Source organism: Heterodontus francisci, chromosome 43 (assembly GCF_036365525.1).
Source record: "Heterodontus francisci isolate sHetFra1 chromosome 43, sHetFra1.hap1, whole genome shotgun sequence".
Taxonomy (NCBI): Eukaryota; Metazoa; Chordata; class Chondrichthyes; order Heterodontiformes; family Heterodontidae; genus Heterodontus; species Heterodontus francisci.
The window spans coordinates 20,289,282-20,311,758 of record NC_090413.1 but is presented as its reverse complement, the minus strand read 5'-3'; the positions used below and the strand labels follow the sequence as shown (position 1 = coordinate 20,311,758).

Genomic DNA, 22,477 nt, shown 5'->3' with positions numbered 1-22,477 from the left:
TCCTGTCCTGAAGGCATCCACTACTCCTGTGAAATATCCCATTGGTGCTGTTCTGGTACCTCAAGTAAATCCCGCCTTCATGCATGAGGCTAGCGGAGAGTGTCAACAGACTAATTGACCTTGGATGGCATGCGGCAGGAAGTCTGCTCCTGCCTTTGCCTGATGCCAACACACTTGCACTGCCCAGCAGAGGTCTTTGGCAGTCAGAAGGGAGAACCACAAAATGAGTGTTCTCCTTTTCTAATTCAGGTGTTGAGGTCAATTTTAGACCCCCAGTTTCTACCGCAGCTGAGATCAACTGACTGAGTGCAGAATGTGTCTTGAACTTATGCCCCTCCTATTCTGAGTGGTTCTATGTGGGGAGATGCCTTTAGCTGCAGAATTAGACTTTAGAAGCAAATTTCGGTCTAAAAGGTTGTGGGGTGAGGGGTTGATTTTTTTTTAATAGAGTTGGTTTTTACAATTTTTTAAAGATAGCAGTGATTCAATACACCAGTTTTTAGTTTCCAACAGGATTTGATCTTATTCCCCCTTCCCCCTCCATTTGTGAAAATACTAGAGATTATATAGATTTTAATTAATTTCCGATTTAACTCTTTATTTGCTTTCAGATAACGCCATCATTCTGGCAGACCTGGAAGGAATTTGAGATCCGGCATGGTAACGAAGACACCATTCGCGAGATGTTGCGGATTAAGCGTAGCGTGCAGGCCACGTACAACACCCAAGTCAATTTTATGTCCTCGCAGATGTTGAAAGCCTCCACTAATGCTACGGGCACAGGTAAGCTGTTTGCCAGCTGGCTATAAAGTAGCCAAGTAATGAAGTCCTAGAAACAAGTGATGATTATCATTCGTCAGATCACAAGATAACTACAGATGTTCTAGGCCCTCTGGCCCATTTTTTTACTTCATCGATCCAGGTCGATCTACAGCACCTCCTTTGCCGTATCCAATGCTTCTTTAACAAGTCCGGTGTTTTCACTTTTACCGCTACTCAATCAGGGAGTCTGTTCCATGTGTTGCTCACTTCTTGTACAAAGAACTTCTTGATGTCAGTCCTAAATTTGCCTTTAACTTCTTTGAAGCTACGACCTCTTGTCCAACTCTCGCTAATAATCTTCCCGATTTACTAATGCATACCATTTACAATCCTCGACATCTCCTTTCGAAGATGAGAAGATTCAACTTCAATCTTTCCTCATAAGCTGGACGTCTAAGACTAGGGTGATCTTTGTACTGATTCCAGGACTTGAATGTTTTCCTTATGAATCACTGACCAGAACTAGGCACTTTAGGGGGGGTGGTTGTCATGCAGACCCCCACCTGCCAAGCATGAGGCATATTAATTTTGTCACATGAACATCGATTTTAAACTGTTGCTGGAGTGAAGAAAGGACTTGTTAAAAAAATATCACCAGACACGTGGCTGGAAAAACATTTGTATACTGATAGACAGTACTTGTGGAGACAAAGTTAACCCATTTAACCCAAATGAATTTTGATCACCAGACGTTGAAGGCAAGGAAGTGCATTCCAGGCCCTGCTAAGATGATACAATCCACAGAGCCAGGACTGGTTAAACCAGCTGGTCACATGACGAGCTATCTGGCCCAGGTTTTTTGAACTAGCCATAGGACTGTTTGAATTGAGAAGGCAGTTTTGAAACTGAAGCTGAAACAAGCAAGTCCCTCACCTGGCTGTCTCTCGCTCTCGCTTTCTTCCCAAGCCACCAGACCCAGGGAAGACACGTAAACCTCAAGAGAGAAAAGACTCCGACCTCAAAACAAGTTGAAGCGTGCACTGGGTCCCAACGAATTGCAAGTCTGACTGGCAACCAAAGACTTCACAGCAAACTCAAAGAACAGTAAAATAGAAACCCGTCAATTGCCTCAAACTTTTCCCCTTCATTCTTTTCTACTTTTCTGTCTCTATCTGCGTGTGTTTATTGCGTATGCATGCTAGCATACCGGATTGGAGTTTAAGATTAATAAGCTTCTACCTTTCTTGTTTAAAATCTAAGAAAACCTATCTGAGTTGATTTCTGTGCTTTACAATTGGAAAGCGGTGACCAAGGATTCACTAAGGGGGAGCTAAAGCACAGTGTTTGTTACGGTTAAACCAGGCAAAGGCTGAGAGGAAACCCCTAGACCCCTCTCACCTGGTCGTAACAGTGGTCTGAATTCACTTGTTAAAGGGGGGAAACATTAACATTAAACATATTGGGATAAGTAATTTTCCCTGCTCATCTTTCATTTTAAAATGTTGTTTCTTAATTCCTCATCTCTGATTTTGTACTTACTCCTTTGCTTCTCCTCATTTCCGATCTTTGCTACTTAGCCTGTCCTCGCCATGTCTTGCCTTTTCAACTTATTTATCTTTCTATATCTTTTGTTCCTGTTTTTTTCCAATTGTAACTTTATTTTGCTTTGCCGTTTTCCTCTTTGTCCAATGTGTCGTACAGTGATGAGTTTTTTTCCCCTTGTTCTGTGAATTTTCATCCCTTTCCACCTGTCTGTTCTGGGTAGGTGTTGCTGCTTGCTGAGGTATGGAACCATTCTTTATGTTTGAACCTATGCTGTCAGTTTTGGGGGCAAACCCTATCTTACCCAAACATAGACACTTGTAACTGGATTGACTAACCCAAGGATGCTGAAGACTTAATTACAGCATCTCCGTTACTACCACAGCTGAAATCAACTAACTCCACAAAGATTGGGGATCAAACCTGTCCCCCTTGGCGTCACTTTACATTTTTTATTTATTCATAGGATGTGGGCATCAATGACAAGGCCAGCATTTTTTGCCCATTCTTAATTGCCCTTGAGCAGGTGCTGATTACCCACTTTCTTGAATACAGCTGAGTGGTTTAATAGGCCATTTCAGTGGGCAGTTAAGAGTCAACCATATTGCACTGGGCCTGGAGTCACATATAGGCCAGATTAGGAAGTAGGGCAGACTTCCTTCCCTAAAATTCCTTCACCTATAAAATTCTAACAGGACTTGACAGGGTAGATGCAGGAAGGATGTTCCCGATGGTGGAGGTGTCCAGAACCAGGGGTCTTAGTCTAAGGATACGGGGTAAACCTTTCAGAACTGAGATGAGAAATTTCTTCACCCAGGGAGTGGTGAGCCTGTGGAATTCACTACCACAGAAAGCAGTTGAGGCCAAAACATTGTATTTTTCAAGAAGGAGTTAGATATAGCTCTTGGGTCTAAAGGAATCAAAGGGTATGGGGCGAAAGCGGGAACAGGCTATTGAGTTGGATGATCAGCCATGATCATAATGAATGGTGGAGCGGGCTCGAAGGGCCGAAAGGCCTACTCCTACTCCTATTTTCTGTGTTTCTAAAGGAACGAGATGAGTTTTTACAACAAACCAGTAGTTTCATGGTCACCATTACTGAGACTAGCTTTTTATTCCAGATTTATTTTAATTAATTGAATTTAAATTCCCCAGCTGTCATTAGGCCTGGCCTCTAGATTACTAGCCCAGTAACATAATCACTATGGTACCATAGCCCGTCAAACTGCTTCAGGGGCTGTTGAAGGGTTACACCATATTGAGTAGAAGGCACTCTGTCTTATTATTGTAACTCATTCATTCTTAGAACTGAAAGTCAAGACTGTGAAACTCCCCCTTTGCCACCCTCCGTCTTCCCTCCTTCCTATATTCTACAGGCTTTGAAAATCTTGACATTGCTCAACCGCTTCTCGAGTTACTTCATCACCTCTCTTTCAACCTTTGAGGCCCCTCGTGCACTGCAAGCCTTGGCCCTTCACCTAGATTGCTCAGTGAACACAATCTTATCCAGTCCAGCTCTTTCCATGCAGACTCTGTGTGGCAGTGTTGGCCAGAGAGGAAGCTGTGCTGTATGTCTGGCCAGAATTTTACCAAAAGTGTTACGAGCCTGGTGTTTTATTTTGAAAGCTGTGACTCATCAGGGACCAACTCTGAATAAAATAATAGGTTACAGTATACTCAATAAACTGAAATTGCATAAAACTTTCTGGCAGTGTTCCCTGCCCTGAGTTGCTGGGATAAAATAGATTCTTGCTTGCAATTTTTAGTGTGAATAAGTATTACTTGTAATAGCGCTATGTTTGGGGGAAAAAAATATTTAAAGGAGTAATAGCTCATGAGTTTGTCTTTAAATGGGGACTTATTAGGCTTAATTTAATAACTTAACGAAGTGTATCCTAGTAAGAGTCGTGTGAGAGGGAATTTAAAAACCCTAAATCATTTAATTGACAAGAGTGGAGATTTCAGTAAAATCAGCTTTCTCCCCTCACATTTATTGTGCAGTGTCTGATCTTGCGCCTGGACAGAGTGGAATGGATGACATGAAATTACTGGAGCAGAAAGCCCAACAGTTGGCTGAAGAAGTCGAGAGGGAAAAACCCAAACCCAAAGACAAAATTCTGTTTGTCAGGTATGTCATGCCTCGGGCAGAATGGAAGCGAATCAAGTCATTTTTTTTTATGTTGATGTCTTTCAGTTAGGCTGGGCATCCTGAAATCTACGTCAGGTGGGCCAGACAGCCATGGACACATCCTTATCTCTGCCAGTACCCTTGATGGACTAATAGAGGGTCCTGGAGGTTGACCCTACGTGGAACCTTTTTGCCCTCCTCCTGCCTTCTATCCTTTCTCCCCGAACCCCTCTGATTCTTCCTAAACAGTTGATCTCTGGGCTCGACAATCCTTATTTCCAGGTACGAGTGACAATGTATAGGTTAAATATAATGGAAGATAATGCAAATGGATTGAATTGAATGGCTGCTGTACACGATACACTCTTTATAAAGGCAATTTTCCATTAATGTTTCTCATGAGAAGTTATCTGGGACTGAAAACAACGGCCATATGGAGTTGGCCCCGAGTACAAAACTGCAGAGCCACATCACCTATTTTCATTCTTGAATAAATTTAACAGATTGTACAGAAGGTCTATTCTGGTTCTTTAGTGTTAATGTTCTGAAAGTTTAAAGAGCTTCATGCTGTCCTGACGTGCACGATCTCAATTACAGAAGTGACGCCTCTCGCAGTGAGCTCGCTGAGCTTACAAAGCAGGCCAACCCAGACGAGATTGACATCGATGATGGTGAGGACGATGAGGAGGGTGATGATGAACCTGATGGTATGTAAGGACTCGCAGACATGAATCATGAGAATGTGGGTGGAATAAAGATGCACTTCTATTTTCGAGGCATCTTTGTTAAAACCTTTAGCAAACCTTTTTTGCTTTGTCTCACAGCCTTCAAAAGCTACCTCGAATCTGTTACCTCGGTTTCAGTCACTTTCCTTAACTCTTGTCGTAGTTGCTGCACAGTACCACCTCCTCCAACCCCCAGTTTGTTCTGAAGTGCTTTAAGTGTTTCAGCACCTTTAGGACCACTATATGAGTTTGCATTGCTGCAGTACGATCATGAGTTTCCCCTGCTGGAATAGCGGGCTTGGATTTTAAATTAGCTGGTACCCATAGTTATATGTAATAATACATAGATACTATAATAGGGACTCTCCATGCATATTCTTCAGAAAAAATTAAATATAACTGTGTGTTGTTATACCGAGACATACAGAGCAGGAAGGTTCCTGCTTTGGTTTCCACTCACTGTTTTGTTATCTAATCTCAGTGAGGTAGTAATGTTGACGCATTAGTTGGCCTATGTGCCCCAGGATTGGTATCCAGTGACTCCAACTGCAAACACGTGTGAGCATCAAATGTGGACAGACTGTGATGCCATTCTGTGTTGAATGGCATGGTAATACTCCCTGACCAGACTAGCACAAGGAAGAAAGATAGCTTGTTTGGTGAGCTACAAGAATATTGCCAGTATCTGTAGAACTGTATAGAACCATGAAGGATATGTCAGGTCAGAGGAGAATAGTGGAAATTAAAGAGGATGGCAAGATTCATTTAGTTTCTTTGGGAGTGAGGAATATTTTTTGTTTAAGTTACTCTTCCCATCAAGCGAACTGGTTCTAAGGAGTTATTGCAATGGAGTTCAGTTAACAAACATTTTTGATGGAGGCCACTTAGTGGCTTTCAAACTTTTCCACGCAAAACCATTATCTAGCACAGTCACAGGGACCTGCTGCAAATATTGGTCCTATCCTGAGGGCTCCCTACAAATATTGGCACATTCTCCCAGAAGCTCCCTCTGCCCAACTTTTTGAGAGACCTTGTCAGCTACCCAAAGAAAAATGATTTTTATTAGTGTACGGATATCGAAAGTGTACCATTAAATCAACAAATATAGAAAGCTGATGACAGAATGATAAGAAAAATTGCTTGCATTTATATTGTACCTTGCCATATCTCAAAATTTCTACAATAGAACATAGAACTGTACAGCACAGTACAGGCCCTTCGGCCCACGATGTTGTGCCAAACCTTTAACCTTTTCGAAGATCAAACTAACTACCTACCCTTCATTCTACTATCATCCATGTACCTATCCAAGAGTCGCTTAATTGTCCCTAATGTATCTGCTTCTACTACCACCGCTGGCAGCGCATTCCACGCACCCACCACTCTCTGTGTAAAGAACCTACCTCTGACATCTCCCCGAAACCTTCCTGCAATCACCTTAAAGTTATGCCCCCTGGTGATAGCCCTTTCCACCCTGGGAAAAAGTCTCTGGCTATCCACTCTATGTATGCTTCTCATCATCTTGTACCCCTCTATCAAGTCACCTCTCATCCTTCTTCGCTCCAATGAGAAAAGCCCTAGCTCCCTCAATCTTTCTTCGTAAGACATGCCCTCCAGTCCAGGCAGCATCCTGGTAAATCTCCTCTGCACCCTCTTTAAAGCTTCCACATCCTTCCTATAATGAGGCGACCAGAACTGAACACAATATTCCAAGTGTGGTTGAACCAGGGCCTTATAGAGCTGCAGCATAATCTCGCGGCTCTTAAACTCACATAATAAATTGCTTTGAGATGCCGTGACTATTGTGTGGATCAAATATAGCAAAGAGGACTGGCTGGCTTTGCCAGGAAATGAGTGCGGGGAATGAGTGAAAAGCTCCCCCTCCTATTTTCCCTCCCTCTCAGTTGGGGTGCTGCTTTGCTGTATTCCTGTCCACAGCAGCAGGGTTGAGATAAAGAACTCGGTAATACATCTGTGTCCTGTACTGCCCCATTCCGAGCTTGCATTCTTTTTTAAAAAAAAAAGTACTGATGTTCAGACTCCTCAGTTTCAAAGTTAAATGGGTTCGATTAGGTAGAAGAAATAAAATAGTAAATAGAACAGATAAAACAATGGAGACAATGAAAGAATGGGGAAAGGACAATAGGACAAGAACTGGTTTTGAAATTTATGCTTTCAAGTAACTGTATTACGTTTTAAAGCTTGAGGTTAGTATCATAGTAATCAAACTACACCATACATTACTGTAGCTTCATAGCTGCAACATTAGTCTTTCTGTGTCACATTGTGTGAGCTGAAAATTTACTAAACAGCCCAGGGGGGTCAGAGATTTCCCTGGACTTGCCAGTGTTGTGAGTTAAGAGGTTAAGAGTGTTGGAATTTCAGTGAAAATGATTTAAAAAAGCATTTCTAGGATCATTTTAACCATCTTTCTTAGTGAGTTACTTAACTTTTTGCTTATCTGTTTTCAGAGGTGCCACTTGAGCAGAAAACTGTCCCCTCGGCAGTGTTTGGGGGCCTGAAGGATGACTAAACAGTAACTCCGTGCAGAGTAATTATTTCCTATCATCCATCGCCTTTGATAACACAAGCTGCTGTTCAGAGATGCAGATATCCTATACGTGCTGTTTAAAGCACATCTTAACTGGCAAAAGGTTGGACTGATGCAAAGATTTATTGCTTCCACATCTGTTTTGTGTTCCTCCCCCTTGTACCAGACTAGCCAGTGGCACTGCACCCACTTCTGTTGAACTGTATTTTATATAAATGTCTGGCTAGAGCCAATTTCTTTAAGGATTTAAAGCTCATTCCTATTACATTAATAAAGCCGAATTCTGTGCAATATACGATTGTGCTGTGCACGGACAAATCCAACAGTAAATTTGGTTGGGGCAGGTGATTATAGTTTCTATACTTTGTGTGGGAGATAGAAGAGACCTTTATTGACTTTGTACTTCCTCGTCCATTATTCCATACTGTGCACCAGCATTTTTCATTCTCTCCCAAATATTGACATACTCTCACGGGTTCATCCTAATATTCCCCAACGACTATTCATGAACCAAGGATGAGCAGTACTGTCACTGCAGAAAACATCTGATCCATCAAAATAACAGGAGAGCTGACTGAAATCTAGAATTCCCGTTATGTTCTGAGACCCCCTGTGCCGTGCACAGATAAACCCAACAGTAAGTCTGATGGCCCATAACACTCTGTCAATGTTAAAGAAAGACTTGCAATTATATAGCACCTTCGGCAAACTCATGACATCCCAAATGCTTTGCAGCCAATGAAGTACTTTTGAATTGTAGTCACTGTCTGTAATGTAGAAAATACAGCAGGCAATTTGCACACAGCAAGCTCCCAAAAGCAGCGATGTGATAATGACCTGATAATCTGTTTTAGTAAGTTTCAGAATTTATGATATCACTGCTGATGCCACAATGCTGGTGTTGCACGTCTGCACTCTGACTAAACAGCCATGACCTGCTGTGCGTGTGCAGGTTGCTGAGATAGCTCAAAGTGAGCTGTAGCTCAGTGGGTAGCTCTCTCACCTCTGAGTCGGAAGGGTTTGGCTTCAAGCCTGACTCTAGACTAGACTTGAACACGTCATCCAGGCTGAAACTCCCAGTGCAGTACTGAGGGAGTGCTGTATTGTCAAAGGTGTCTTTCAAATGAGATGGTAAACAAAGGCTCTGTAAACCCTCTCGAGTAGACGTAAAAGATCCCATGGCATTATTCAAATAGGAGCGGGGAAGTTCACCCTGGGGTGGATAAGGTGCCACACAAAAGGTTAATAGGCAAGATAAGGGCTCATGGAGCTGGGGTAATATATTAGCATGGATAGAGGATTGGCTAATGGACTGGAAGCAAAGAGTGGGAATAAATGGGGCATTTTCAAGTTGTGACTAGTGGAGTAGTATCACAAGGATCAGTGCTGGGGCCTCAGCTATTTATGATCTATATCAATGACTTAGATGAAGAGACAGAGAGTAATGTATCTACGTTTGCAAAAGATACAAAGCTAGGTGGAAAGGTAAACTGTGAGGAGGACACAGAGGGACTGCAAAGAGATACAAGTTAAGTGAGTGGGCAACAAGATGGCAGATGGAGTCCAATGTGGGGAAGTGTGAAGTTATTCACTTTGGTCATAAGAATAGAAAAGCAGAATATTTTTTTGAAAGGTGTGAAACTTTTAAATGTTGATGTTCAGAGAGACTTGGGTGTGTTCGTACAAGGAATGCCGAAACTTAGCATGCGGGTGCAGCAAGCAATTAGAAAGGCAAATGGCATGTTTGCCTTTATTGCAAGGGGATTGGAGTACAGGAATGAAGTCTTGCTTCAATTGTACAGCGTTTTGGTGAGACCACACCTGGAATACTGTGTAGTAGTTTTGGTCTCCATATTTAAGAAAGGATATACTTGCATTAGGCAGTACAGTGAAATTCACTATATTGGTCCCTGGGATGAGAGGGTTGGCCTGTGATGAAAGGCTATGTAAATTGGGCCTATAATCTCGAGTTTAGAAGAATGAGAGGCGATCTCATTAAAACGTACAAGAGTCTGAAGGGTTTGGATAGGGTAGAAACTAAGAAATTGTTTCCACTGGTAGAGGAATCTAAAACATGGGAGCACATTCAGGATAATGTGCCGATTGTTTAGGACTGAGATGAGAAATTACTTCAAAGGGTTGTGAATCTTTGGAATTCTCTACCCCAGAGGTTTGTGGATGCTCCATCGTTGGATACATTTAAGGCCGGGATAGACAGATTTTTGGTGTCTCAGGGAATCAAGGGATATGAGAAGTGGACAGGAAAGTGGAGTTGAAGCCCAAGATCAGCCATGATCATATTGAATGACAGACTAGGCTTGATGGGCCGCATGGTCTACTCCTCCTATTTCTTGTGTTCTTGTGGTCCTGGTTCAACCAACATCACTTAACACATGATGTGTCATTATCACATTTCTGTTTGTGGGACCTTGCTGTGTGCAAATTGGCTACTTCAAAATGTCCTTCAGTGGGTGTAGAGTGCTTTAGGACATCCTGTGGTCGTGAAAAGTGTTATATAAATGCAAGGTTTTAAAAAAAAAGCTTCAGGGACTGGCTGCACTGTTTAAGCATAAATGTGGGAGAGCAAAGCTCTTGGGTTGTTCTCCAATCTAGCTTTTGGAGGCCATGAAAACAGCCACTGGCTTCTCACGCCCACCCCCTTAACAGATCAGCCATTGAATTTTAGGATTCGTACACACAGTAGACACAGCAGTAGTTGCACATGTGCGGGGCGGCCAATTAATGGAAGGTCATTGTGGGTAGACCTTAGCTGACCTTTTGGGGAAGTACTTGCTGCCGAGTGTTAGAGGTTGTACTCAGAATTTATAAGTAGGAAGGACTACTCACTATTATCTTGGCCGAAGTATGTTTGGCTCATATATTTCCTTCCCCTCATTATCTCATTGTACTTTGAAGGATTGCTATGCATTAATATTTTATTCCAGCCACTTACCCATGGTCATTACTTAAAGGGCTTCACCTAAAACAAATCTTTCTATCTCTTCAGTACAGCTCCACAATGCATGCATGTACAACCAAATTGATTATGAAAATCCGGAACACTGTCTCTCCCAAAAAGCTGTTGAAGCTGGGTCAATTGAAAAAAAAAAATCAAAACTGAGATAGAGTTTTGTTAGGTAAGGGCATTGAAGGATATAGAGCAAAAGCAGTTAAATGGAGTTGAGTTATAGACCAGTCATGGTGGAACAGGCTCGAGGGGTTGAATGGTCCTGTTCCTATGTCTGTGATGAGTGAAGGGTGGGAGTGATTGAATGACAAATGGGATGATGTCACAAGGCAAAGGAAGATGGTCATAGGGCAAGTAACGAAACAAAAGATGGGTCTAGAAGAGGTATAAATGGTTACAGTAGAATAGCCGTGTTGGGGTGGGGGAAGAACAAAAAATCTGACAATTCATTTTTTTTATTCACAGGATGTGGGCATCACAGGAAAGGCCAGCATTTATTGCCCATCTCTAATTACCTTTGAGCAGTTGGTGAGCAACCTTCTTGAATACAACTGAGTAGCTTGCTGGGCCATTTCAGAGCACAGTTAAGAGTCAACCACATTGCTGTGGGTCTGAGTCACGTTTGGGCCAGACTGGGTAAGGACTGCTGATTTCCTTCCCTAAAGGACACGTGAACTAGATCAGTTTTTAATGACAATCCAATAGTGACATGATCACTATTACTGATACTAGCTTTTTTAAATTCCAGACGTTGCTGACATGCAAGTGTTAACTTTGCATCATTATTAAGTACTGTTGAATGATTTAAATGAGCTATTTTGGGAGTCTTTCTTCACTCAACTGGAAGTGCTGAAAAGCTGCAGAAATCTAATTTAGCAATGCAATTTCACTTGAAATCATTTCCCCCAACACCCACTGAATTTTGTGCTCATCAAAGTGAGGGATGTTAGTGTTGGGGAATGGGCCCTTGTCCTAATTGGTGCATCCAGAATTAAGCACCCTGCAGTCGGGGATATTGAGAGTTAGATTCAGATTCAAAAGCTCCCTGAGTTTGCCTCAGAGTGTGGCATTTTGCCATTTCGTACAGCAGTCAACTTGTGAAAACCTGTTCAAGTGATTCAGGTGGGTGTTAAAAGTTCCCATGAATCTATTGGATGATTAGAGAGTTCACCTGATGCCCTGGTCAACACCCCTCCTTTAAGCAGTCACTATAAATGGAGCACCTGGTTATTCAGCATCTGTCTGTTGAACCCTGCTGCAGGCAAAATGGGTTTGCCTGCATAAAAAGACTTGCATTTATAAAATGCCTTTAACATAATAACACGCCCCAAGGTGCTTCACAGGAGCATTATTAAAGAAAGTTTGATGCTAAGACACATCAGATATTAGGACAGGTGACTAAAAGCTTGATCAAAGTGTAGGTTTTAGGGAGTAACTAAAGGCGGCAAGAGAGGTAGAAAGGCAGAGAGACTTAGGGAGAGAATTCCAGAACTTCGAGCTTAGACAGCTGAAGACATGGCGCCAATGGTGGATTGATGAAAATCCAGGTTGCCCAAGAGATCTGCATTGGAGGAGTGCAAATATCTCTGAAGCTTGTGGAGCTGCAGGAGGTTAGAGAGATAGGGATTTGAAAACAAGCATGAGAATTTTAAAATCAAGGCATTGCTGGACTGAGAGCCAATGAAGGTCAGTGAGCACAGAGGTGATGGGTGTAATCAGTTACTGCACTTCGCTTACAATGTATGTGAAGTATTTTGAAAGTGCTACAGCTGTGTTTCAGGGCAGGATATTAGTGCAAGCTTCTTCCTTTTACCACTCACACTCGAGTCAAGAAATTGTTTATGTAGTTGGACAGGGTGGTGGTGGGGTAGCAGTTGGTGATTTTCTTTAAACTTTATTCTCAAAAAGTGTTTTAAGGCAATTACAGAGTGTTACAAACAGTCTACATGAAAAAAAGTTAGTGGGTGCAGTAATTGTCATGTATGTCAGACATATTGCTACAATGGAACGCCAGAATAGGTAACTAACTAAATACTTCACTGTTTCCAATGTTTTAAGATATTCTGCAGGCAGAATTTTTAAGTGCTGTGCAGGGTTGGTTAATGGACCCTGTAACTGAGGTCATGATCTCACAGCACTGTGAATTGTTCATCACCTTTCCATCTTGGGTGAAAACATGAACTTGAGAAAATTGGGTGGAAATTGTGTTGCAGCTATATAAATCTGATCAAACCCCAATTCTATGTTCAGTTATGGATGCTGTACCTTAGGAAGGATTATACAGGCCTTAGAAGAGGTGCAGTACAGACTCATCAAAGTGATAATAGAGCTAAAAGGGTTAAATTGTGAAGACAGGGCATATAGACTAGGCTTGTTTTCCCTTGGGTATGGAAAGGAAGGGGTGATTTAATTATGCTGATGGGAGAGTCCCAAAGTGGTGGTATAGTGGTAATGGCCTGTGGATTGCTTGTCCAGTGACAAGTTAATGCTCTGAGGACATGGGTTCAAATCCCATCATGGCAGCTGGTGGAATTTAAATTTAATTAATTATTTAATTAATAAAGTAAAAAAAAAAATCTGGAATTGAAAGCTAGTCTCAGTAATGGTGTTATGAAATATCAATTCTCGTAAAAACCCATCAGGTTCACTAATCTCCTTTAGGGAAGGCAAGCTGCTGTCCTTACTTGGTCTAGACTACATGTGACTCCAGACCCACAGAAATATGGTTGCCTATTAACTGCCCTCTGAAATGGCCTAACAAGCCACTCAGTTGTCAAGGGCGGCAACAAAATGCTGGTCTTGCCCGTAGCACCCACATCCCATCAAAGAATGAAAAAAAAGCTTAAAAATAGAGCTAGGCAATTTAAGGGTGATGTCAGGAAGCACTTCTTCACTACAAAAGGTAATGGAAATCTGGAACTCTTCCCACAAAAAGCTGTTGAGGCTGGGGCTCAATTGAAAATTTCAAAACTGCATGATAGGTTTCTGTTGGCCTTGAGTATTAAGGATTACAGAACTAAGGGAGGATGATGGAGTTAAGATATTGATAAGCCATGATCTAATTGAATGGCAGAACAGGCTCAAGGGGCTGAATGGCCTCCTCCTGTTCCTATGAAATATATCTGCACCAGTTGGATAGAAATCTTCAGTAGTTACACAAATCTCTAATGAATGCTTTGATAGTTTGTACATTGAAGAATTACAAATGAGACTTACATATACTGTAATTTGCCTTTTACCTCCCCCTCCCCCCAGCAAATTATGTTGAAGGATTAAAGCGCAAGGAATTGGACAAAATGAATTCAAATTTTAGTACAGACAGAGAATAGTTGAATTCAATGAATGATGGAATAGGTGAAATTCGTCCCATTAATTTTAGCAACATTTGGCATAAGTACAACAGTTGGGTAATTTTGTTAACATTCATTTATTGTTAAAAAGATACTATGTATTTTGAGTAGAGGTTTTGGTACCTCTGTGCTTGATAAAAATAAATTGTAGATGGAGTAAAGATGGTGAAAAAGATAGATGAATAAGAGACATGGGGAAAGTGTGATATTTAACTTAAAATTGTTAAATACAAAACAGCAAGTCAATACATTCAACTCCTACTTTTGCTTTGGGTCCAAGGTACAAGAAAGTACCATCTCCCTCCTTCTCTCCTTACTAAGGTGTAATTTATGGATCATGGGAGCACTTTCTTTCCAGTCCATAATTCTGTCTGAATTAAATGCGTAACCCGATCTGTTCTGATGTCCTCTCCAGTTAGTGTATTAAGGGACAAATAGCACAAGGGCACATAACCACTAACGAGTCGGAGAACGTGTTGAATCACAAGTCACCAGTTGCCTCAAGCAAACATGTTAAGACTACACATAGCAGAGGTACTTCGAAAATAGCTTATACACAGACGCAAGTTATACAGAAGGTTGCAGTGGTACATGGTCAGCCCCGTGGCTAGCACCACACCAATAAAGCTCGAGAAGTTGCCTGCACTTTTTTTTCTAGTGAAAGGAAATGAATCATGCGTCAAAGGAGGTTAACCTTTATTGATAAATCAGAACACAGCAACAGTTGCAGTTAAAGCCAATGGGAAGTTGTACTTGAAGCCAGAAACTGAAACAATGCTAACTTTATTTACAGCTCCAAGTTGTCATACAACTGGATCACAACATTACTGTATAATGCAGTCAATCCCACCATTCAGGTTCCTCATCCACGTGAAAATGTCCAAGGCTTACGAGTTCCACAATGGTCAAGTAAAATAATATGCATCTCCAGCCACCCTTCCTCCAATTTTTCCTCACTTCTTATGTTTCTGACCCATGGTTCATTGCAATGCCACAGCTTTAGCCATGCGTCAATTTTTCCAATCTTTCTCTCCTTCCCTATTCCAGCTTATAGCTGGGGAAGTAATCCAGACATCATCAGCTGTGAAGTTCCCAAATCAGTTTTCTAAATTCATCTTGCAGGATTTCAGCCCTTTCTTTCTCTACAGTATTGGCTCCACAGAGTTGAAATGGCCTGAAGTAATTTATATGTAAGACTTTGAAAAGGATAAAAGACCATAAACGTTCAACAAAATGTTAAATAGAAATAAAAGTTTTCAATTTTTACTCTTTAAACATTAGGAAATTTGAAGAAAACCACTTGGTGGCCTCATTGCCACATCGCGATTGAAATAAAAGATGGGTTCCATTCTTACTGAACCAGAGAAAAGGAGATTTACAGATTACAAAACATGTACAGCACAGAAACAGGCCATTTGGCCCAACATGTCCAAGCAGATGTTTATGCTCTACAGGAGTCTCTCCCAAACTGCTTCACCGGCAAGGCCATCAGCATGTCCTTCTTTTCCTTTCTCCCTCGTGCTAACTTCCCTGTAAATGCATCCGTTATTCACCTCAATTACTCCTTGTGGTAGTGAGTTCCACATTCTCACCACTCTCTGGCAAGAATGATTTAACTGATTAACTTATTCTTCTCCCCCCACCAACACCCCCAAAAAACTCTCCTTGCAGAATGATTTAACTGATTAACTTATTCTTCTCCCCCCACCAACACCCCCAAAAAACTCTCCTTGCAGCACCCTGTACCTCGCTCACATGGTCACTCTTCAACAAGACTAGGTAGAGTAGCATGCCCAGTATCTAACCATGGGGTAAAGGTAGAAACAGCAGGACTTGGTCCTCAGCCAACATCTGCACAGTCCTTTTGAGTTGCGGTCACTGGCCAGCAATCAAGCAGAAACATTTGATTTTCACCTCCCTGTGGTCTGGAGTGCCGAGCCAATTTTAGGCCTTCACTGGGCACTGCATTTAACCATTATGGGGACTTAAGAGGTTTAAGAACAAGAATGTGCTGTGGAAGAGCTCAAATTTATAACTTGGTTGCAAACGGGAGATTGATCAAAATGACTGCATCTCAAACAGAAATCTCAAGTGCGGAGGCTGAATTGTACCAGCACACTACTATCCAAAAAGACTTGCATTTGTGCCGTGACTTTCATGACCACAGGACATCCCGAAGCACTTTAAATGTAGTTTGTAAGAAACATGACAGCAAAATCCCACAAACAATGTGATAATGACCAAATAATCCATTATGTGTTGGTTGACACCAGGGAGAATGCTCCTGCTGCACTTCGAAATAATGCTGCAGGATCTTTTACATCTGTCTGATGGTCTTGGTTTAATGTCTCATCTGAATGACAGCATCTCTGGCAGTGCAGCACTCCCTCATACTGCACTGAGTGTCAGTCTTGATTTTTGTGCTCCAAGACTTGGAGTGGGACTTGTTCCTGCAACCTTAGGCGTTAGAGACGAGTGCTACCATCTTAACCATGGCTGACAAATCAACAGGATGCACTGCAGCAATTTGCCACAATATCTCACAAACCAGTGACCTCCACCACTTTGAGCAACCAGGGCAGCAAATGCATAGAAACACCACAACCTCCAAGTTTCTCTTCAAGTCACACATCCCATCTTGACTCAGAAATATATAGTCATTCCTTCTTCATTGCTGAGTCAAACTCCTGCCATTCCCGACCCAACAGCACTGTGGGAGTGCTTACATGGACTACAGCGCTTCAAGGTAAACTAAAGACGGGCAATAAATAGCCTTGCCAGTGACACCGACATCCAGAGAATGAATTAATAAAATACATTTTGTATAGAATAGAAAAATCTGTTGAAATCTGACATGAAGGTGAAAACGGTCATCGGCATCAGGGGAAAAATAAAATGGTGCTTCACGCATGACGCTCGGTCTGGTCCACGTGGGGTGGGTGAAGGGTTAATTTCTGCTGCTCGTCCACCATAACTTCAGCAAGAGATCCAGAAACCACAGAATGATGGCATCTATCCCGGCTTTCTGTGGCTCTTCTGCCCAGGTTCCTCTTAAGGGGCTCCGACCCGCAACGGTGGTCCAGCTATCACTTTCGGATGCTGATGGACCTGTTGAGCATTTCCCAGCATAATCAATTTTTTCTGGGCCTATAACTCTCTTGCGCTTGTAGCCTTTGGGTTACCAAGTCATACTTGCTGATGTTAGCAGAGAGGTCAATAACTAGGAGAAATAGATTCAAAGTAATTAGTGGAAGAATTAGAGGGAAGTTGAGGAGTAATGTTTTCATCCAGAGGGCAGTCGGGGTCTGGAACGTACTGCCTGAAAGGGTGGTAGAGGAGAAACCCTCATCACATTTACAAAGTACTTGGATATGCACTTGAGGTGCCATAACCTACAGGCTTATGGACTAAGTTGAAAGGCACAATTAAGCTGGATGGCATAGATATGAGGAACAGAATGACCTCCGTCTGTGCTGTAAATCTTTGTGTGTGTCTATGTATTATTGTCCACAATCCTGCCATGGATGTTGTATGTCAAGATTGTCCTCTATAGAGCAATGTGCCAAATACTGTTGCACTATTCACAATTTGCTGAGCTTGATTTAGTAGGAACAGAATTCAAGCAAATACAGAAAAACCTTGTAAATTGGTAAATTGTTTTTTTTATTAAATTTCCAAGACATTTTTCTCATGGTATGCCTTATAATATTACAGATTCCAAGTCCCACATCGGTAGACACATACAGAGTTCACTTTAAATCCAGAAGTCATATCTCAAGTGTGGCACCCTGTACAAAGTTACATATTGGGTTAAAAATAAAGTGTTATGGTCAGAATTTCAGTCACATCTAATTATGTTCAATTTACTGCTCATAACCCCAATGCCCAAAGGGGTTGGTCAACAATATCACAGTAAGTGATCTATCCTGATTGGGTGATCTGAAGTACCTCATTTTATCCACTGCTATTTGTCTCTAGTATAGTCTGTAGATATTCTACTGTTGAGGTTTATAAAGCTTCCAGTAAAATCCTACACAAAATCCACTTTTTCATCTGTCAGATAGACACTGATCTGGTGATGGGCTCAAACAAACACAACTTTGGGAACATCTGAGCCTTGTATCATTATGGTGGATACAAGTTAGTTAGTGAATATCCTAAACTGCAGAAAATTACCATCTATTCGCATTGTGATGTTCTCGCTCTCTCTCAGGGGTGTGTCCTGATAATTGCATCTGGCAAGTATCCGAACCCACACTATGGGAAGATGGTGACGACAGCAGAAAACACGAATGTTAAAAATGGGAAAAGTGGACACATTCATAAATATCGAGTGCTGTTGTTTTACAAGACTACAAATGCTCAAGCTCAGCTGTTTTGCATTCCCTCAGTATTTGGGTCAGTGTTCAACCCCCCAACTCTACCACGGCCCTGAAACAAATCACACACACTCTTAACCAGTTATTCTACTCAGTTGGCTAGTCAAATATATTGGCAGTGATGTAATTATAAAATGCAGTCAGTCAGTGCCCTCCTCCACCACAGTTGAGACTCCATAAACCAACAGTCCCAACTATCTTTGTGGGACTATCATTGAGGAAATGTTCTCCACTTGGAGATGCGCAGAGCAACATCAACAGCCCAACCTGTCTGTGTCCTATTGACCCAACTCCCTTAAACAGAGGATCAGCACTGGGCAAGATACACTTGTCTGTAGGAGCTAAAGGAAAACAAAATCCTTCCATCTGATCCAACGTGGCAAGCAGAACCATGAACCAATTATCTGGTTGGAGATGTAAAAATTTTCAACTAAACGGAACAAAAACCCCAATTCTGTGGTTGCACTGTTCACATTGCAATTCCTACCTAGTACAATTCACCTTTAAGTCTATAGTGCCAAATAAAATATTAAAATCAAAAATGTGCATAATTATTTCAAGGATTCATTATTCATCAACTTTATATATATTTATAATTATATACACACACAATTATACAAAAAGAGCAATCAGCAACAGCTCGCATTCTTCGAACATAGTTCAATCCCCTCCAACCCAAACTGATATCCAGTTTACTCACTAGGTGATCTAATGAGTTAATATTGTTCCTTGAGGGAAACCACAGGTGTTCCAAACAGACAGATGAGAAGATTGAAAGTACACAGCTGACAGATTCAAATGACAGGTAACTGGGCCTTTGCCTACAAAGCCAATGTCTAACATTTCACTGGATGTAGGCTGTAGAATAATGGTGGAGCTCTAACTCAGGCCATGAATTCAAATCCTTAAACACCTAATTGGTGGGATTGACAACTTTTGGCAAGGTTTCAGTGGAGTGCTACATAGCAGCAGACCACAAATTAATTTACTTTGGTGTGGGAAAGTGGGAAGAGGACGGAGGGATGAGACACACTAGTAGTGCACAGAAGTCCCATACAAGTTTGTTTCTGAACAATAACAGTACTCGATGGTGGCTGCGATGGTCGAGGTGGCTCAGGCTATCTCCATGCTCACAGTTGCATCAGGAAAATCTAGAACAAATCCAGAGTGGGGAAATGCACACACGTTTTGGGACGGAAGAGAGAAATACAAAACATAAAGTAAAATAAATTAATTTACAAGTTGCATATATTTATAATGCTCCAGTCAGTAATGTTTAACACCAGGACTGGGTCTGCAGAGCAGTTAAGCAAACTGTGATGCGTTGGAACTGGCAGCCTTGTCCTATTGATTTTAGACTGGATGCTGTGTCAGTGTGAACCGGAGCTTTGTATGTAGAGCACTGAACATATCTTCTGAGTTCCATAATGGTGCAGATACAATGTTTTTGTCGTTACCCAGAGCAGACAGAGCTGCAAATTCCAAACCCAAGTTGGACTAGACTTGAATTGGCTTGACTCAATGGGAAATTATATTAAAATAAATTCCCGTCTGCCTCAGATCTCCACCTCCACACCTATTCACCAATAGCAAGCAAGAAGGTGTAGATTATATCTGAGCACCTGAATTAATCAACATTTAGATCCCAATGTAGATGAGACCCTAAAAGTCACGAGTCAGAAGAGGAAATTCACCAAGGGTAGCTTAACACCTACACCACAGGTTTTATATTCAATAGCCTTCATTGAAGTGGTTTCACCGACTCAAACCTCAACAGCTAGAGATAACCGTACAGCTGGAAACCCAGCTCAACATAAACTTTCTAGATGCCTGAAGGACCACGATTTCACTCTTCTTTCAAGAGACTCACCCAGACAAATTGAAACCTGGCCAAACCTGGTTAAATTCCAGCAGTGGAGGGGCCATGTAATGAAGATAGCTAAGCTTGAACTTCACCTTAGTCCCACACCAGCATTCACCTTACTGTTGAGATGGTTTAGATGTGAGAACACAGTTCATCAAACTACTGATTCAAGATACTTATTCCATTCTTCCAGCAAAGCAGGCAGGTAGAAATGGTTTTGTTGATTATTTGAATAGTTAATAAAACCTCAACTCAGATGGCACTTATTGGGCACCAAATACTGAACAAGTTATGTACAGTAACTTGCAAACTCATCATTTCCAACACCAATCATTCTTTCCAATAAGCAAGAGTACCTTAAATATTTCATCTATACAAACAGCTAAATCATTTAAATAGCTTCAATATATACAGACACAACATTCTGATCATCAGTAGTAACCTTCAGGATTTTAGCCTCAAAAATTTATACATCTAGTTTATTTATTTAAAAAAAAAGTTTTGACCCTTTTGAAAGTCCTTGCCAAGTGCATTTCTCTTTAGTGCTTTTTAATTTCAGGCAAAAAGTCCTAACCCTCTCAAGTCCCATTATTTGGTAAATCCATTGGTGCAATCTCTACAGGTCCTAGGAAGTCATGTTTGTAACCCCTTCCCAAATTGGTTCACTCCACGTGACGCAAACATTGACGCACTTGCTTGTATGGTGTCAGGCAAGTGACGGCAGCATGCAGAAATGGCAATTGGACTCCGGTGTGGCTCAACAATCCATGGAAAACAGTAAAAAAAAAGGAAAAAAAACAAATGGCAGGTTGGCAAACCAGGGCCTAAAATTTTGACTTGTCCATCTGTACAGGGTGGGGAGACAGCCCATCATTTAGATGGTCCTGGTTTTTTGGGAGTACCTGGTCTCTTTGTCTGCCACAAGTGGCCTTGGATGGTGACTGCGTCGACACTGGCAGACAGGGTCTTGCTGGGGATCTGGGTGAATTGCTTCCGGTCGGAATTGTACTTGTAGATCCCCTCGATCATGTTCTTTGTGATGACCTTGGGTCCAACTCCAGCCACACGATGCATATCCTCAGAGTCTGGGGCAAATGCGTACACAGCCCGGAATTGGCAGCTGTTATCACGGAACAGGATCAAGTAGTGATTTGATTTGCTTTTCTCTACTTCCTGTGAATAAAGAGTGAAAACACTAGAGTGACAACAGTAGTCAATAGCAACCCTTTTTTGGAAATCCCATTAAAATTGGAGAATATGCAGTTTTTACAACAGCAAAGCGAAATCCTGCTACTGAACATAAGTTTGGGAGGAGGCCATTCAGCCCCTCGAGCCTGTTCCATCATTCAATGAAAGCATGGCTGATCTGTGACCTAACTCCATATACCCACCTTAGCCAAATGTATTAAGGGATATGGGGCAAACAAAAATCTATCAATCTCAGATTTAAAATTAACTGATCTATCAATTGCCGATTGTGGAAGAGAGATCCAAATTTCTACTACCCTTTGTGTGTAGGAGTGTTTCCTAATTTCAAAGAACAACAAAGAACAGTACAGTACAGCACAGGAACAGGCCATTCGGCCCTCCCAGCCTGGGCCGATCTTGATGCCTGCCTAAACTAACACCTTCTGCACTTCCGGGACCCATATCCCTCTATTCCCTTCCTATTCATATATTTGTCAAGATGTCTCTTAAACGTTACTATCGTATCTGCTTCCACCACCTCCCCTGGCAGCAAGTTCCAGGCACTCACCACCCTATGTGTAAAAAAAACTTTGCCCCTCGCACCTTAAACCTATGTTCCCTAGTAACTGACTCTTCCACCCTGGGAAAAAGCTTCTGACTATCCACTCTGTCCATGCCGCTCATAACTTTGTAAACCTCTATCATGTCGCCTCTCCACCTCCGTCGTTCCAGTGAAAACAATCCGAGTTTTTCCAATCTCTCCTCATAGCGAATGCCCTCCAGACCAGGCAACATCCTGGTAAACCTCCTCTGTACCCTCTCCAAAGCCTCCACGTCCTTCTGGTAGTGTGGCGACCAGAATTGCACGCAATATTCTATTTCACTCCTGAAAGGTCTGGCTCTAATTTTTAGAATATGCCCCATAGTCCTGGACTCCCCAACCAGCAGTAAGAGGGTAAATTCCCCCCCCCCCCACAACAGCTTGAAAACTTTGATCAAAATCACCTTAAATCTTCTAAA

At 41.8% G+C, this 22,477-nt stretch overlaps 2 protein-coding genes across 3 annotated transcripts in view; one reads left to right on the top strand and one right to left on the bottom strand.

Moving 5' to 3' along the window:
* The window catches only part of xab2 (XPA binding protein 2), a 54,530-nt gene extending 36,820 nt beyond the window's left edge, over nt 1–17,710 (top strand). The window contains exons 16-19 of the mRNA XM_068021115.1: nt 612–783; nt 4,306–4,432; nt 5,030–5,139; nt 7,629–17,710. Coding sequence (XP_067877216.1) covers nt 612–783; nt 4,306–4,432; nt 5,030–5,139; nt 7,629–7,690 — 471 coding nt within the window. The 3' untranslated portion in view covers nt 7,691–17,710. The remainder of the gene's footprint in view (nt 1–611; nt 784–4,305; nt 4,433–5,029; nt 5,140–7,628) is intronic.
* The window catches only part of camsap3 (calmodulin regulated spectrin-associated protein family, member 3), a 178,010-nt gene continuing 171,271 nt past the window's right edge, over nt 15,739–22,477 (bottom strand). Inside the window, exons 17-18 of one of the 2 annotated variants that reach the window (XM_068021113.1) lie at nt 21,172–21,442; nt 15,739–17,246 (exon numbers count right to left, since the gene is read on the bottom strand). In XM_068021113.1, the coding sequence (XP_067877214.1) occupies nt 17,158–17,246; nt 21,172–21,442 (360 nt within the window). In that variant the 3' untranslated portion in view covers nt 15,739–17,157. Of the gene's footprint in view, nt 17,247–17,665; nt 21,443–22,477 lie in introns of those variants that run through there. The other variant, XM_068021114.1, reaches the window with a different exon arrangement.